Source organism: Elephantulus edwardii, unplaced genomic scaffold, assembly GCF_000299155.1.
Source record: "Elephantulus edwardii isolate Elephantulus edwardi_28Jun2011 unplaced genomic scaffold, EleEdw1.0 scaffold00318, whole genome shotgun sequence".
NCBI classification, from domain to species: Eukaryota; Metazoa; Chordata; class Mammalia; order Macroscelidea; family Macroscelididae; genus Elephantulus; species Elephantulus edwardii.
This window is the reverse complement of record NW_006400068.1, coordinates 1,199,464-1,214,998: the sequence shown is the minus strand read 5'-3', so window position 1 is coordinate 1,214,998 and position 15,535 is coordinate 1,199,464. Positions and strand designations below refer to the sequence as shown.

The window sequence follows — 15,535 nt, the reverse complement described above, 5'->3', positions numbered from 1 at the left end:
TTTCTGACTTTGGAGTTCCTCCATTGTGCATGTGTTTCGCATGCTACTTCTAACAGTTAGGTTAGTGGTTTGAGTCCATCCACTGGTGCCTCAGAAGAGAGGTCTGATAATTTTAAGAAGATTTACTTACTGGAAACCCTGTTAAGTATAAATCTATTCTGTTACAAACAGAGTCACCATGAGTCAGAACTGAGTTCACAGAAACTGGTTTCTCAGGAAATCTTTCTTATTTCGGAGACTGTGGTCTTAACCAGTATATTAGATATTGCCAAACATTTTCCAATGAGAAGTCAGCTATTCTAACACCATATTTTTAATTACTAACATCTGGAGGCCAGAAATGAGCCTTTGGTTTCAGACTATAATTTGGAGATGATGTTTACAGCAAATGTAGTAGATTGTACATAGCTATTTATTATTATTATTATTATTATTAATTTATTATTAAATGTCTAAAATAAAGTATTAACTATAAATAAATATTTTATGTAAAAGCTACAACATCTTAATAGCTAATAATTAATTGTGTCAAGAAGTTGGTCTTCCCTTTTTATTTTTGTTTCTCTAAGTCTCTCAAAAAACTGTATACAGTGTGGCATAATATGAACTAAAACAACTAGTTTGTATGAAAAACAAGTTGGCAGCTCAGTTTAAAGAAGTAATTCCAACGTTTTCATCACTCAAAGTTTATAAACTATCACTTTTCATTAAATTGTATTTTCATTTGCCTGCGGTGGGGTTGCTATGAGTGAGAATCCACTTAATAGCAACCAACAACAAAAACAAAAATGTGATGGCATTTAGGCAAAAGCTGGGTGTTTTTGTGATTTTGGTGTTTTGTGGTTTTTGGTATTTTTTTAACTAGTTAGGCACTATAAATAAAATGCATTTCATAACATAACAAAATAACATGCAACATTTTAGTTCTCTTCTTTAAATTAATATAATGGCCCCACAACTTATTTTCCCCCCTTTATATATATCAAGTAATTTTTACTTCCCGTGATCTTGTATGATGCTTTTGCTCTCAGGCCATCTTGTGACTGTTCTGCATTCTTGAAGATTATGTCCTTAGGGTAGAATCAACAAGCTGAGAATGGCCACAAAGACCACTGTGTGGACTCTCTAGAGCACATCAAGACATGTTTGAACCATGACTAAACTCTGTGGTTATTAAGAGAAGTGCCTTGGAAATGAGATTAGACTCTCTGGATGCAGGACGTTTCTGGATCTCCCGGCAAGCTGTGAAAGTCAGACCCAACTGAGAAAAGCTCATATCAATGCATACACAATTCTTGTTTTCTGGAAATTATATGCACCGCATCTTCATTCTCAACATTTTGTTTCTCCCTCCTTTTTCCCCCCCATGTATTTCATTTTTACTCAACATACTTCTAGAATTGTACTGTTTAAGAGGAAGAGAATAGCAACCCCAGCTTGCAATGACATTTTCACCCCTATCTGTATAACTCGAACAATCCTACACATTTTTTTCCCCCTTGCTCATTAACTTCTTGGAAATCTATGTAGGTTCTGGATTTTCCAAATTCCCTGTTCTCCAGTGATACAGCATGTATGGGTTGAGGCTGGCTGTGCTGCGGTGACTTGCATTGATTGGATTAAGAAACATTCCAACAAATGTTTTGTTTTACACTTCATTCCTTGAGCTGAATTGAATTTTGCATTATCTTCACCCACATTCATATGACCCTCACCCTCTCTGACTCTAAAACTATGGCTTTCTCAACTCCTATTCCAGTAATTGCCCTAATGGAATTAATCCAGTTGTTTGCTTTCTGTAACCTTGATCTTGTTAACAGTTGCCAGATAACTTAGTATAAGATCAGAATTATTCCTCCGTGACTGTTGTGCGTTAACCATTTTATTATTCATAGTTAGAACCCTGCTCATTATACTCAGAGAGATTGATTAGACCTTGACTGTTCACATAAAATCATGAATATATATTGTGGCAAATTCAAGATATAACTGTCAAGAACCATGCAAATCATAATCATGATGAATGTTGTGGTTATATGTATTAGATTAAAAAAGAAACAAACAACTATAAAATCAAAACTTTCCCCTGAATGTACACAATGATTTATTTCTCTGTTGAGAGGTTAGATTTTTGAATCCCAACTCTACCACCACTTAATGTGTGACCTTTCTGCCTGACTTTCCTGAACTACAAAATAAAAATTTAAGTGATACTTACCCTCCAAGGTGATAGCAAGAACCCATGCCCAGTGTGTGGAATCTAAAATTTGGTTAATATTCATCATGCTAGTGGTTTCTAGTGCTCCTATGAACCTAGTTCAGGCAACACATGTCAAATAAATAGATACTAACTAAACTAACTGACAATTTTCATTCTTGGAGTTTTGAAAAATATAGAAATTCATGTACATGTAGAGTTGTTGTTGTTGTTGTTATGTGCTGTCGAGTCCCTTGTGACTCATAGCGACACTATGTACAACAGTCCTCAACTCTGCTCTGTCCTGTGCCAATCGCACTGTCTCCAATACACCCATCTCAAATACCCCAGTCACTGAATCAATCCACCTCATAGAGGGCCTTCCCCTCCTGTGCTGTCCCTCCACTCTCCATGTAGAGAAAGAAAGAGATCTCTCTCTTTTCTGTACAGCTAAATCTATATAAAACCATCCTAGTGAACTACTTTGAGACTAAACATTATGCTTATAATATGAAATTCACTGTTTCATTTAGTCTTTCCCCCTGCCCACCTCCCGAAAAATGATTGGGGGCAAATAAAGCAGTAAATGCTTCTTTACCATTAAGTTGTAACTGACTCATAGTTGACTCTCCAGTGGGTTTTCAAAGGCAGTAAATCACGCTGGAGAAGATTTTTATCTTTCTCCCTTGGAGCAGCTGGTGGATTCAAACTGCCTCCCTTTGAGTTGGGCGAACAACCCCTTAAGAGCTTCTTATTAAACTCTTGTTGTTGTTGTTGATTGTCTTCGAATCAAGCATGACTTATAATGACCCTATGAAAAAAAGCCATAAAGCCCCTCTACAATTATTGATATTTATCAAAGTTCATAGAGTTTCTGGAGGCATGTTTAGAAAGTAGATGCCACAACTGCTTCCAAATCTGTCATAGTATGTTATTATTGTTATGTGCCATTGAGTCACCTGTGATGTATAGCAACCCTATGTACAGTAGCTCTGAACCCTTCTCTGTCCTGAGCCAGTCTCACGGACTTCCACACACCAACCCCCATCACCCTGGTTATTGTACCAATCCCTCTCATCCAGGGTCTTCCTCTCCTGCACTGTCCATCCACCATTCCGAGCATGCTGTCCTTCTTTAAGAACCGATCGATCTCTCCTGGCTACGTGTCAGTCTAGTATATTAGGCTACATGCTAGTCTAGTGTATCAGGCTATTTGTCGTGCCCAAAGTATGTGAGTGAGACAGAGCTTCAAAATCCTAGCCTCCAAGGAGACACTTGGATTCACCCTCTCCAAGACAGACCTATTTGTTTTCTTGGCAGTCCATGGTATATTCAAGACTCTTCTCCAGCACTACAACTGAAAAACATATGTTCTTCTTCTGTCATCCTTAGTCATTGTCCAACTCTCCGAAGCATAACAAGTAATTTAGAAGACCATGGCCTGGATTAGGTGCACTTTTGTATGTAGACTGACATTGTTGCTCTTCAGCATTCTGGAGAGGTCCATAATAGCAGATTTTCCCAGTGCAATTTGTCTTTTGATTACCTGACTGCTGGTGTTAAACTCTTAGTGCATAAAATTATTCACGCATGCTCCCGAACTATTGAGCATAAATTTAAGTAGCCTGTGATGGGGCCAGGGAGGGGGCGGGGAGGAACATACTTTTATTCAGATCATATGGCTATTTCAGCTTTAATAATGTTTTTGTGAACCTGTTGCTTCATATCAGCAAGAATAGATCAAAAATAATGCATCCTGTTTAATATTATTCTTGAGTTCTGGTTTCTTGCTGTGAATCTCCTTTTTCCTATTTCACATTGTTGTGGCTTTAAGCTCTGGACATTTCAGGTCAACAAGGAAAGCTACTAATGATTTTCATCTTTTTTTGAAAAGCATTGGTGAACTGTGAATTCTTTTGCAAGAAAGTAAGATTGTCTACATCAAACAAAAATTTGGCCTGGCAGTGACTTCATCTGTAGCAATCTGCACTAAACACAGGGGTTGAGTCTTAGTCCACGTTGTGTATTTTGTGGTTTGGTAGCACCAGTGTGTCCATCCATTTTAAGGGGAAAAAAAAGAAACCAAACCCAAAACCACCGTTGGACTAATATAACGCAGGGATTGCTGTAACGTACGTGTGTGTGTGTGTGTGTGTGTGTGTGTGTGTGTGTGTGATTATTATTAAAAGAAATAGAATAATTTTGCAGTAAGTTTTAGTACAAGATGAACAACCATTTTAAATTTTTGTTTTCAAAATAATGGGTGCACACAAATCTATTAGTAACACCTGAGGCTTGACTTAGTGTAGCTCTAATGTGCAAATTCTTAGGGGATAATGGAGAATTGAACAAGATCTACAGCGACTAAACTACATGTTAAAAATAAAAAGATGAGACTGAAAATAGACATAATAAGTTCTAAAACTAAGAGATTCTCAGTTAACTCCATAATATTTCTAGTAAATGAGAGTGAATATGTGCTTACTGTGGACACGAGTATCTTCTTTTAACAACATGGCAAGGAGAATGTTATTACCCTCTTTTCATTCATGGGAAAAAAACCTGGGAAAAGTTAAGTTGCCTAAGAAGCAGTGGAACTGCCATCAAAACCAGCCGATGGACTCTTTTGTTTTGTTTGATGTGTGTGTTATTTTGTTTTTATTTTCTGCTAGTTTATTTACAAAATTTTTCTACATTGTTTTCAAGAACAAATTCTTTCAATTTCCCTCACTCCCCCAATTCATCAAATTGTACAAACCCATGATTAATCCTCCCTCCCCCTCAAACTCTCTCAGCTACACAGCACTGTATGTAATTCTCTGTATATAATACTCTTACTGGCGGCTTTCTCACTCCATATTCTCAGTAATCTGTTTACCATCCACTTGGTGTAATTCACTTGCTGTCCAAGTTGGCCACACTCAGTGGTAGGAAGTATTTAAAAAGCTTCTTGGCCTGAGTTTTGTTCATTTTTGAGGTTTGCTTGTCATCGAAGTCTTCTTTGTGCTGTCTTGGCTGCTTACCTCGTGCCTGCTAGTCTCATTTGCCGTGTTTTTAGGGACTGCTATGTATTTTCCTTAATTGGTGATCTTTTAGATATTTCTTTAGTTGTTTTTTTTTAATGTTCTTATGTCTACTACTGTTCCCCAAACATCTTTTCTACACGAGACTTCTCCTGTATTAACTGAGTTTTCTGTGCACAATTTGAATTTTGCTTACTTTTTTTTTTTTTAATACATTCGTTCTTGCTTGTTTTAGCTCTGGACTTTATAAATTTCACCAGTGTCTGTGTTTTAATGTCTCAGGACCTCCTTACTCTTAGTGATGTACTTAGCTACCACCAAGTTTTTACAAGTCCTCTGCTATTCTGTAAATTCTATCCTACCTTCAAATTTCATGTACCCATAATCTGAGCATACCCTGAAACTCTGTTTCTCAGAAAATTTAACTCTTTGAAAATGAATGGCTGTTAACTAACCCAGAGAAAATTAACCATGTCTTGGAAATCTGGAATTTGCAACTATTGGCTATGTTAGAAGCTATTATTCCTTTTATCAATTGTTTTTGTCAATTAAATTCCTTTGAATGGACTGAGAGAAATGTAGACACAGATACTTCATTTTAAAAAAACATATTGTATTTCATCTAATTTTTTTAACTTAATTTTTAGCTTTAAAAAACAGACAATAGATTCTGTAGTTATCATTTTTCCTTCAAAAGCATGAGTTCAAATGTAGTAGATTAAGGTAAGGTTGTTATCACAGGCACACAGACACAAAGACAGAGAGCATTATTTGTTGCAGTGTTTTAACATTGATTCAGTAATCTGATCACAAATATTTTATGATAATTTGTAATGTATAAAGCACTGTGTTAGTTGCTATTAAGCGTTAAAGTATGCCTATAATTATGTCGTTTAGAAGGGGTCGTGGTACTAGGGCCATTGTAGCTGATGTTAGATGGATCTTGGCTGAAAGCAGGGAATACCAGAGGAATGTCTATCTGTGTTTCATTGACTATGCAAAGGCATTTAGAGAGCAAAGATGTGTACTATTCCTATATCAGAGAGATAATTAAGATGTTAGCATATAATATTAGATGATCAGTAGTGGTATGTTTCAAACTCAATATACTGATTGCTTAATAGCTTAAGTGTATATTTAATGTGCCTATGAATTGTGTCAATGATCTGTTTTTATTTTTATTTGAAAATATCTTCCAGCACCTCCAGTTTTCATACAGGAGCCTCCAGATGTATCTATGGACATTGGGTCAAATGTGACATTACCATGCTATGTTCAAGGTTATCCAGAACCAAGGATCAAATGGCGACGATTAGATAACATGCCACTCTTCTCAAGACCCTTTTCAGTTAGCTCCATTAGCCAACTAAGAACAGGAGCACTCTTCATTTCAAGTAGGTTAAACAAAATATAGTTTTTACAACTAAGAGCATATGTGTTAGACATCTGCAAAATTTCAGACATAAGTGTTACTATATTTTTAAATAATTAATCATGCCAACATCCTTTGTTGCATTTCACTTTAAATTGCTGTTGTTAAATACCTTCAAGTCTAGTGTGACTCAGTGACCCTGTGAACAACAGATGTGAAATGTGCCCCATCCTGCATCCTTACCACCTCTGACATGCTCAAGCACATTGTTGTAGTCACTTATGTCAATCTCTCTCCGTGAGGGTCCTCTACTCTTTTTATGACCTTTCCCAGAAAGTCTTTTTCCAAGGATGGACCCCTTTTGACAACATGCCCATAGTATGTGAGACAAAGTTTCACCACCCTTGCTTCTAAGGTGCACCCTCTTGGACTTCTTCCAAGATACTTTTGTTTGTTCTTTTGTAATCCATGACATATTCAATACTACTTGCTAAAACCACAACTCAAAGCCAATGCTTTTCCTTTAATCTGTCTTGTTCATTGTCCCAGTTTCAGATGCATAGGAAGCAATTGAAAAATACTATGGCCTGGTTTGGGCCCACTGTAGTCTTTCAACTCATATCTTTATTATTGTTATTGTTATTACTATTTGGAAGAAGGATGGGCAGTCTCCTCCTCTGCAGTTAACTGCCTCTGAAAACCCGCTAAAGGGTCAGCTATGGGTCGGTTCAGACTTGATGATACACAGCAACATTATTACTACTATTATTATTATTACTCGATTTTTACAAAATTAAATACATTGTTTCCCAGACCAGATTCTTCCAATTTCCCTCACCTCCTCATCCATCAAATTGTACAACCCCATGAATAATCCCCCCATCCCTGCACATCCTCATCCCTCTGCTCCACCCACCCCGCTTGGATCCTCATACTCATTCTATAATAATGATTTTATACAATATTTGTCCTTGTGGGACTGAGTTAGTTCAACTGATATCTTTTCAAAGAGATCCTTGACAGCAAAATTTTCCCAGTGCAATTTTATATTTTGGAATTGCAATAAAAGCTATTTTTATTCAAATGTATTCCATTGGTTTGCCATAAAGACTTCTCAAACAATATGACTTCTTCACACTTCATTGTTTCTTTGCAAATAAAGACCTTTGGGCCTTTTAGTAGAAAAGTACATCTATTTTATTCACTCTTGCACAAATTATAATAAAGAATGGTAAAGTATTACTAGTAGTATATTAACTATTTTTTCATCAGTAACTCATAACATGCAAAGCTATGACAACTCCTTAATTAAAATCTATACCTACCTGAAGAGAGATATTAACAATAAGTTAAATATTTAGTTGCCCCCAAATTTCAGCTATAAGTTATTAAGTGATTGGTTATTTGAAATAACTTTGATTATTCTCAGGAGAAGCAGTGAGATGATGTATTGGTTTTAAAATGTAACTGGATATTTGGTATATTTAAGGGAAGCCTTCAGCAATAATGCCCCTGCTTATTATACATATTAAGTATCAGTGACAAACTGGCAAATAGAAAGAAACGAATGATTTGAAAGCATAGTTTTTGTATCATTGTGTAATTCTACATAAATCAGTATAAGCTTTAATAACATTTGAAATATGTTGGTTAGAATTGGTGCATTAATTATTATCCAAGTGATTTCTTAGATTTTTGTCTCAAAATAAATGTTTGCCTCTGTTTAAAGTGGATAGCTTCTAAGTTTACCAAGTGCATTTTGGCACCTAAATATGTGTAATTAGCACAGAAGTACAAACTATCATGTCTTTAAATTAGTTAAAAGTTATACATTAGGGAAATCAGCTTTTTTTCTGTCAAAATCTTATCAGTAGATTAAACTCTTTTTTTTAATTTCTTAAGACATTTGCAAAATGTAGAATCATTCCTCTGTTTAAAACCTTTTCTTGCTTTTCCTTTTATTCACAGGACAAAGCCACACTTCTTACGAGGTTCCAGACCACTCGAGGTTTTCAGTCTCTTGACTATTCTCGTACATCCTCTAACCAAACATTCCCCATCCCAGTCTGCCTCAACACCTTCTTTTTACACTTGATCTTAGCCAAAAGGCCGAGAAGCGATTCAACACCTTCTTTTTATAACAAGTGTTTTATAATATCTCATCCTTTACTATTTTGAAAGGAAAGTAATATAGTCCACTGTGTTATTGTTTTTGTGTATTATGCAGTTTATTCCAACAGGATAGAGTAGCTCTCCCTCTAGGGTTTCCTAGGCTGAAATCTTTACAGGGGTCAATGGATCAAGAGGTCCTTAAGCCACAGAGTTGCTAAGTATTTAGTTTGCTAACCTTCCTGAGTGCTTAACCATCATGCCACTGTGCCCTACATATAATACAAAAAGGAAATAAGATAAAGCAAGTTATAGTAAAATACTATATAGCATGCAAAATGTTCTAGCAATATCTATACTCTTAAGTATGTTTTTATGTATTATCAACATAAATTCAGCAACCCAACTGCAAATTGAGGCCAATGACTGAAAACTTTCTAAAATGTTAAATATTATTACTATATATTATTCTCTCTCTTACACAGAAATGGGATATAGGCTTAATGATTATAACTAGAATTATCAAATCCTTTTCTATTGAGACCTTCAAATGTCTTCCTGGACTTCCTCCTTCCTAGAGTCTCCCATGTGCTGTATCCCTAACTTTTGCTCACTAGATGCCATTCGAGTCATTGCATCAAAAACAGCTCCAATGAAAAATTACTCCCAACAAGTTCCCTAAGCTCCCAGTGTCTATTGATGGTACAGCTTTCCAATCTCTGAACAGTTTTCATAGCTTTTCAGGCTTTGCCTTTGCAATAAATTAGCTGCAAAGATCGTCCTTCCTTTGTTTCATCTGGCTTTTAATGCTCAGCACAAATATTATCAACAGTGTGAATCCTTCATTCCCCCTACACACTTTTGGTCACTCCTGTCTCTTTGCTTCTGCAGATTGTTTGTTGAAACTCAGAACATAGTGGCGAATACATCTCACTGTATTTTTAATTGCTGTCTTCTGTCTCTCTCTTCCCCTAGGATGGGAACTCATGAAAACAATATTAGACATTCTGTTCCCAGCTCTCAGAACTGTACATGATATATAGGTAATGTTTTGTAGATGGTGTTGAATGACTAAATCACCTCTTCTTTTTAGACTTATGGGCAAGTGATAAAGGCATCTATATTTGTGAAGCTGAAAATCAATTTGGAAAGATCCAATCCCAGACAACAATAACGGTGACAGGACTTGGTAAGATCAATTAAGTGCCAAGAAATAACACTCACTAGAATCATCAGACTTCCGTTTATAATATCATCTGTTACTACTTATGTCACTTATAATAACAAATAAAATCAAGAGAAAACACCTTAGTAAATATCTAATTACTAGATTAACCTTACCTTTTGTCCTGCATTTCAAGTTTGAACATTAGAACTAGAAATAACTTTCAAAAACATATAGTACCAGTCAATTTTCACTTGGTAAAATGAAGGTCAAATCCAATAAAGTCATTTTAAGTTTAAATATGAATATATATAGAGAGTTTTCCTAGGTTATCTTATTCATATTTGTCAGTTTACTTCATGTGGAATTATTTTTATTGTATGATGTCAGGTAAAGAATATAATATTTTTTCTACATCTTTTACTAAACTGTCTTAAAATAGTCTTGGCATTCTGTTATATTTCTGCATGGTTACTGCATTGTTTAATTTATTATAACATGTAACATGATTTTTAAATCTAATAATGTAAGTTTCTCATTAAGTAACAAATATTCACAACTTCCACAAAATTTTCTTGAGTTATCTCACATTATTTACATATATAAACCTTATTTTAAATTAAAAAAAAGAATAAAATTCTACTTTAAGTTATATTTGTTCCTTGATTTCTAGAAGAGGACAGTTACAGTACTTCTTTGCAGAAGGAGAGACCATCTCATTCTATTAACAGATTCCTTAATAATCTCTTTTCTTCCAGATCTGCCCTTACCCAATAGCTTCTGTTTAGATTAATATTTCCAAGGAATGTGTCCAGTGATCCTACTTTTCTACTTATATGCTTTCAGTTACTTTGCATTTGTCCACTGAATAATTTTAAATTTCCTGTCTCTCACTTTCCATCCTCTTACCTCATATCTAGTGTTGTTCTGCTCACTGTCTTACATCTCCACTGGTATTTGTTTTCTGGTAATTGTCCTTGTCCACAGATACCCTTTATTCTCTTATTTCAAATTCATATCCTTTACTATTTATAATCAAATCTTGAAAGCTTAAATTTTTGAAGCCTTAACCTAGAAAATGATAGTGTTTCTTTTGGATGAAATATTTATTGTTCAAAGCACCTGCTCTCTCTGATTTAGTTGCCCCTCTTATTGGAATCAGCCCAGGAGTGGCCAATGTAATTGAAGGACAACAACTTACTTTGCCTTGTGCATTATTGGCTGGGAATCCCATCCCAGAACGGCGGTGGATTAAGAACTCAGCTATGGTAAGAACATATTTAAAGTCAGGCACTCATGTTTCTAGTTTATTTAAGGAAAAGGCAACATGCGCTAACCACTGAATCATGAAATCACAGCAAATAAATGTACAAAATACATGTTTGTATATATAATGAAAATTCCTTTCAGAGTTAACATGCCTTCAAAGTTCATATTGTTTTGCTATCAATAAAACAGAAAAAAATTATATAATTTCCATAATTTCACACTAAATACAATGTTACTAATAAACTCATCTCAAGAATGTCCTAACGTATTTTCATAACATTTCAATACTTGGTTCCTTTTAGGATATTAAATGGCTTTATTACCATTAAATGCTTTAATTTTATATTTAACATTAACTATAATTATTATTTATTTTCACATGAACTATATAAAACCCAAAATTATATTTTACTGTAGCTTTTCATCATACAACTCATAGTTATCAAAGGATATAAATTTTTTTCACAATTTTATAAATTGTATCACAAATATACTACCATGTTCTTCAGACCATTTTTTTCTTTTTTTCCAGAAGTTTTTATACTCTCATATTATTTTCTTGCATCACTTTTTAGGAGAGACTCAACTGTATAGAAGAAAGTATGGAATTGTTCACATTTAAATAAAAACATGAGAAAAGTTAACTAATTTATATCAATATCTGGCTGAATTAAGAATACACTTATAAGTTAATTTGAAATTGGACACTGAGATATGTCATTGTTATACTGTATGCTTAAATAATATAGATTCAGGGGTGATAGATATTGACTGAAAATATTGCCATTCTCCTGTGACTCAGTTTCTATGGGTATGCCATTTATATGTGACAATAGATGACTTTGTCCTTTTCTCTTTACATCTGTGACATGACAAAATGAATGCTGAGTGTTAAGCCACTTCCCTTCAGCTTGACTATATGCCAAAACAGAAATATAAAATTGCTTCATAGCTGACATTAAATTCTACTTAGACAATAACAATATAAGCCAAATGTGGAATTTGGAACTTGAGTGTTAGCAAAAATTACAGTAACTTAAAACAATTGATGTTTCTCATTCCCTTTTGCAGCATGCACATAACTCAGATCAGTGTTTATAAACAGAATAATATGATATATAACAAAATTTTATATAATTGGTGCTGTTTTTGGTAACACTTTATACTTACTATTTTTCACTTAAATGGTAAAATAGGTTCTTTTGTAGGACGGTTTTCCAGTTTGGAGGATGAGAGAGGAGATGCAATATGACGCAGGCAAATTTTATTTAACGAAAATGATTTTTGCCTCTTTTAAGTTGGTCCAGAATCCATACATCACAGTGCGCAGTGATGGGAGCCTTCACATTGAACGAGTTCGTCTTCAGGATGGAGGCGAATACACCTGTGTGGCCAGTAATGCTGCCGGGACCAATAACAGAACCACCAGAGTGGAAGTGCATGGTGAGACACTGGCTGGTTTTGTTGTCTCCAAATTGTGTTCAAAGCTGCTTAATATACTTAAGTTCTTCTTTTATCTTAATTAGAAGAAGTTAAGCAAGTCTGTTAATTGTTATTCCTACCAAAATCTTTCTCTTAAATTATATTTGTACTATATTAATGATGTTTCCATATTTCCCTTTTCTACATGTTCATAAAGGCTTCACTGAAATTTACTAGCTGAATCTAACCGAGGGCTTTGGTGAAGGGTTTACTCACTGAAAAACATGAACTCAACTCTCAGACAATTATGTTTAAAAATACATTTTTACTTCAGGCTAGTTGAATTTACTGTACCATCCAAAATCCCCATTTCCTTTTATATTATGCAATGAGCATGTCCTTACCAATGACCCCTTTGTATTCCAGCTAGAAATGACCTAGACGTTTCCAAAGGTCACCTCATGTACACCAAACAGTTTCTGGCACGTTAAATAAAGGTCACAAGTAAGAAAATCCAGAAGCAATCATTTTCCACCCGTGACTACCAGTTGCCAGCTTTATACATCTCAGTAAATAAGTGACAGCTTCATAGTTTAAGACATTGTCAAAACTTTCTTGTATATTTGCCCTAAGGAATTTGTGGCATTCCTTTTTAAAAATATAAAATGAGAAATAACTTTGTTTGCAGAGCTGGATAGCTTAGGGGGAAAAAGAGAACAGAAAATTTATTTTTAGTAGTTCATTCAGTCTTTGTCTAGCGCATGTTTGCTCTGTCAAAAATGTAATGGGTGTAGGGCATCTCTTTTCATGTTGCCTTTTCTTTTTAACTAACCCCTACAAAAGCTTTAAATCTTCTACCATTTGGTGAATATTTATTCACCAAGATCATTGCAAATACTCTTGAAGAAATTCGAGTCATTTGGGGGGAAAAATGACTAACTCAAAAGCGGATTAGTCTAAAGGAGCTCAGATGCTACTATGGATACAGTATTTAACTGCTAACCAGAAGTTCAAACCTATCAGTCTGCTTCTGTGAAAACATGCAGCTTTGACAACCCTCTGGATCAGCTCTGCTTCACCACGCAGAATTACTGTGGGTCAGAATTCACTCAGTGGCAATAGTATTGGTTGCTGATGAGTAGAGAAATAAAAGCTAATGCTCGATCTACATACTATTGTGTTTATATCTTTTTAAAGAGGATTGTCATAGAGTACCTGTAATGTCCTTAAATAATTTATTGGACAAGTTAGTTCAGTAATATCAATCCCCAAACTTGGGGATTTGCATTTAGTTTTAGCACCTAAACATTTGCAATTGGTTTAAGCCAGGAATATTGTGTCAAAAAGAATTCTAATCTAAAAGATATGCCTGGCTAAAAGAGTGACACAATTAGGTGTAATGCCTGCTGGGCGAGAGGAATGAGGTACAAAACCAGACCAGGTCATGTGTACTTTTAAGATGTATTTACAAGATCATCTCACAATATCCTTTGTTAGTTTATTTTTGTACAAAATAAGCCACTGATTAGGTCAATACATTAAATGATATCAACCCAGATATGTGTTATAAACATATGACCGTCTAGCCAACAGGTCTCTCTTTGAGCTGAGTGTGTTGCAGTTTCTCTAGGCCTTTGCGGTTCATATAGACTTCTGCAGTTTTTTTTCACCACTCAGCCTCCCTTCTTTTGAGAATATTTCTTTCGAAGACTAACCAGTTCTAAAATGAATGAATGGATGGAAATATAACTGAAAATTAAGTAGACCAAACTGTGTGGTTGTGATTTTGATTAATGTAGATTGACAATCTTGGGAGAAACTAACTGCTCTCCCAGATGGAAATGTCATCATCTTTCAGAACTGCAACCTGAACTTGCTTCTTTCCTTTGTCTCTGACAAACTCATTACACATTTATTAAAAGGGCTTATTTCATGTTGCCAAAGATTGACAACATATTTGAGAGTTGACTGTTTTAGGATGATTCTAGAAATCAAATGTCTTACTTTTGCAAATAGCCTGGCATTCTTATTTAGGGCTAGAAATTTTCTGCCAATTCTTTAAGAAGAAATTATCTCAAGATTAAGTCCAGGCAAGGAAACTATGAGCATTCAGCACACTTAATCTAAACCTTCTTCCAAGGGCATTTCTTTCTTGAGTTCTCTGGTGTATCTTATTTGGGCAAACTTCTACTCCTAGGTAACTATGAAAACAAGAGCAGTCTAAATTCAAGGCAAAAGAAAGAGCTCCAACAAGCATCTAACCACATCTCTCTCGAGGACAGGGGGAACAAAAATATAGTGGCATTTGTTGGGATTTTACTACATTCTTAGCATGGTCTTAGAGATTATCATGGAAGGGAAATCCTTTACTCAAAAACACTATTTCAAAAACAGTGAGCATTGATACTTTTTTCCAGAATAGAATGTTCATCTATCTTTGCTTGTTTTCCCATAATTTAATTTTCAGTTGCTTTCTAAAATAAAAATATGTTAATCTTCTCATTGAAAATTATTTCAAATCCTTTACTTAGTCTTTTTAAATGTGAATTCTCAAGACCTTTTAAGCTTTACTGTTAATTTCTTTTTAAGAAAATGAGGCCTAATTTCTAAGCTAGATTTAATACAGTATACTAAATGATTTTGGTATATTAATACAACCAGAGCCAAGGAAGAGGATATAGAAGATTTTTACCAACTTTTACAGTCAGAGATCAATCAAACATGCAATCAAGATGCAGTGATAATAATGGGTGACTGGAATACAAAAGTCGGGAACAGAGAAGAAGATTCAGTAGTTGGAAAACATGGACTCGGTGACAGAAATGGAGCTGGAGGGAGAATGATTGAATTTTGCACAATCAATGACTTATTCATAGCAAATACTTTTTTTGAGAGACATAGATGCTGGTTATATACTTGGATTTCACCTGATGGTATGCAGAGGAATCAGATCGATTACATCTGTAGAAAGAACCACT

The 15,535-nt window shown here is 34.9% G+C and overlaps 1 protein-coding gene across 1 annotated transcript in view; it reads left to right on the top strand.

Annotated features, from left to right (window-relative positions):
* The window catches only part of HMCN1 (hemicentin 1), a 763,653-nt gene that overhangs the window by 429,251 nt on the left and 318,867 nt on the right, over window positions 1-15,535 (top strand). The window contains exons 17-20 of the mRNA XM_006901311.1: window positions 6,420-6,614; window positions 9,795-9,890; window positions 11,007-11,134; window positions 12,434-12,578. Coding sequence (XP_006901373.1) covers window positions 6,420-6,614; window positions 9,795-9,890; window positions 11,007-11,134; window positions 12,434-12,578 — 564 coding nt within the window. The remainder of the gene's footprint in view (window positions 1-6,419; window positions 6,615-9,794; window positions 9,891-11,006; window positions 11,135-12,433; window positions 12,579-15,535) is intronic.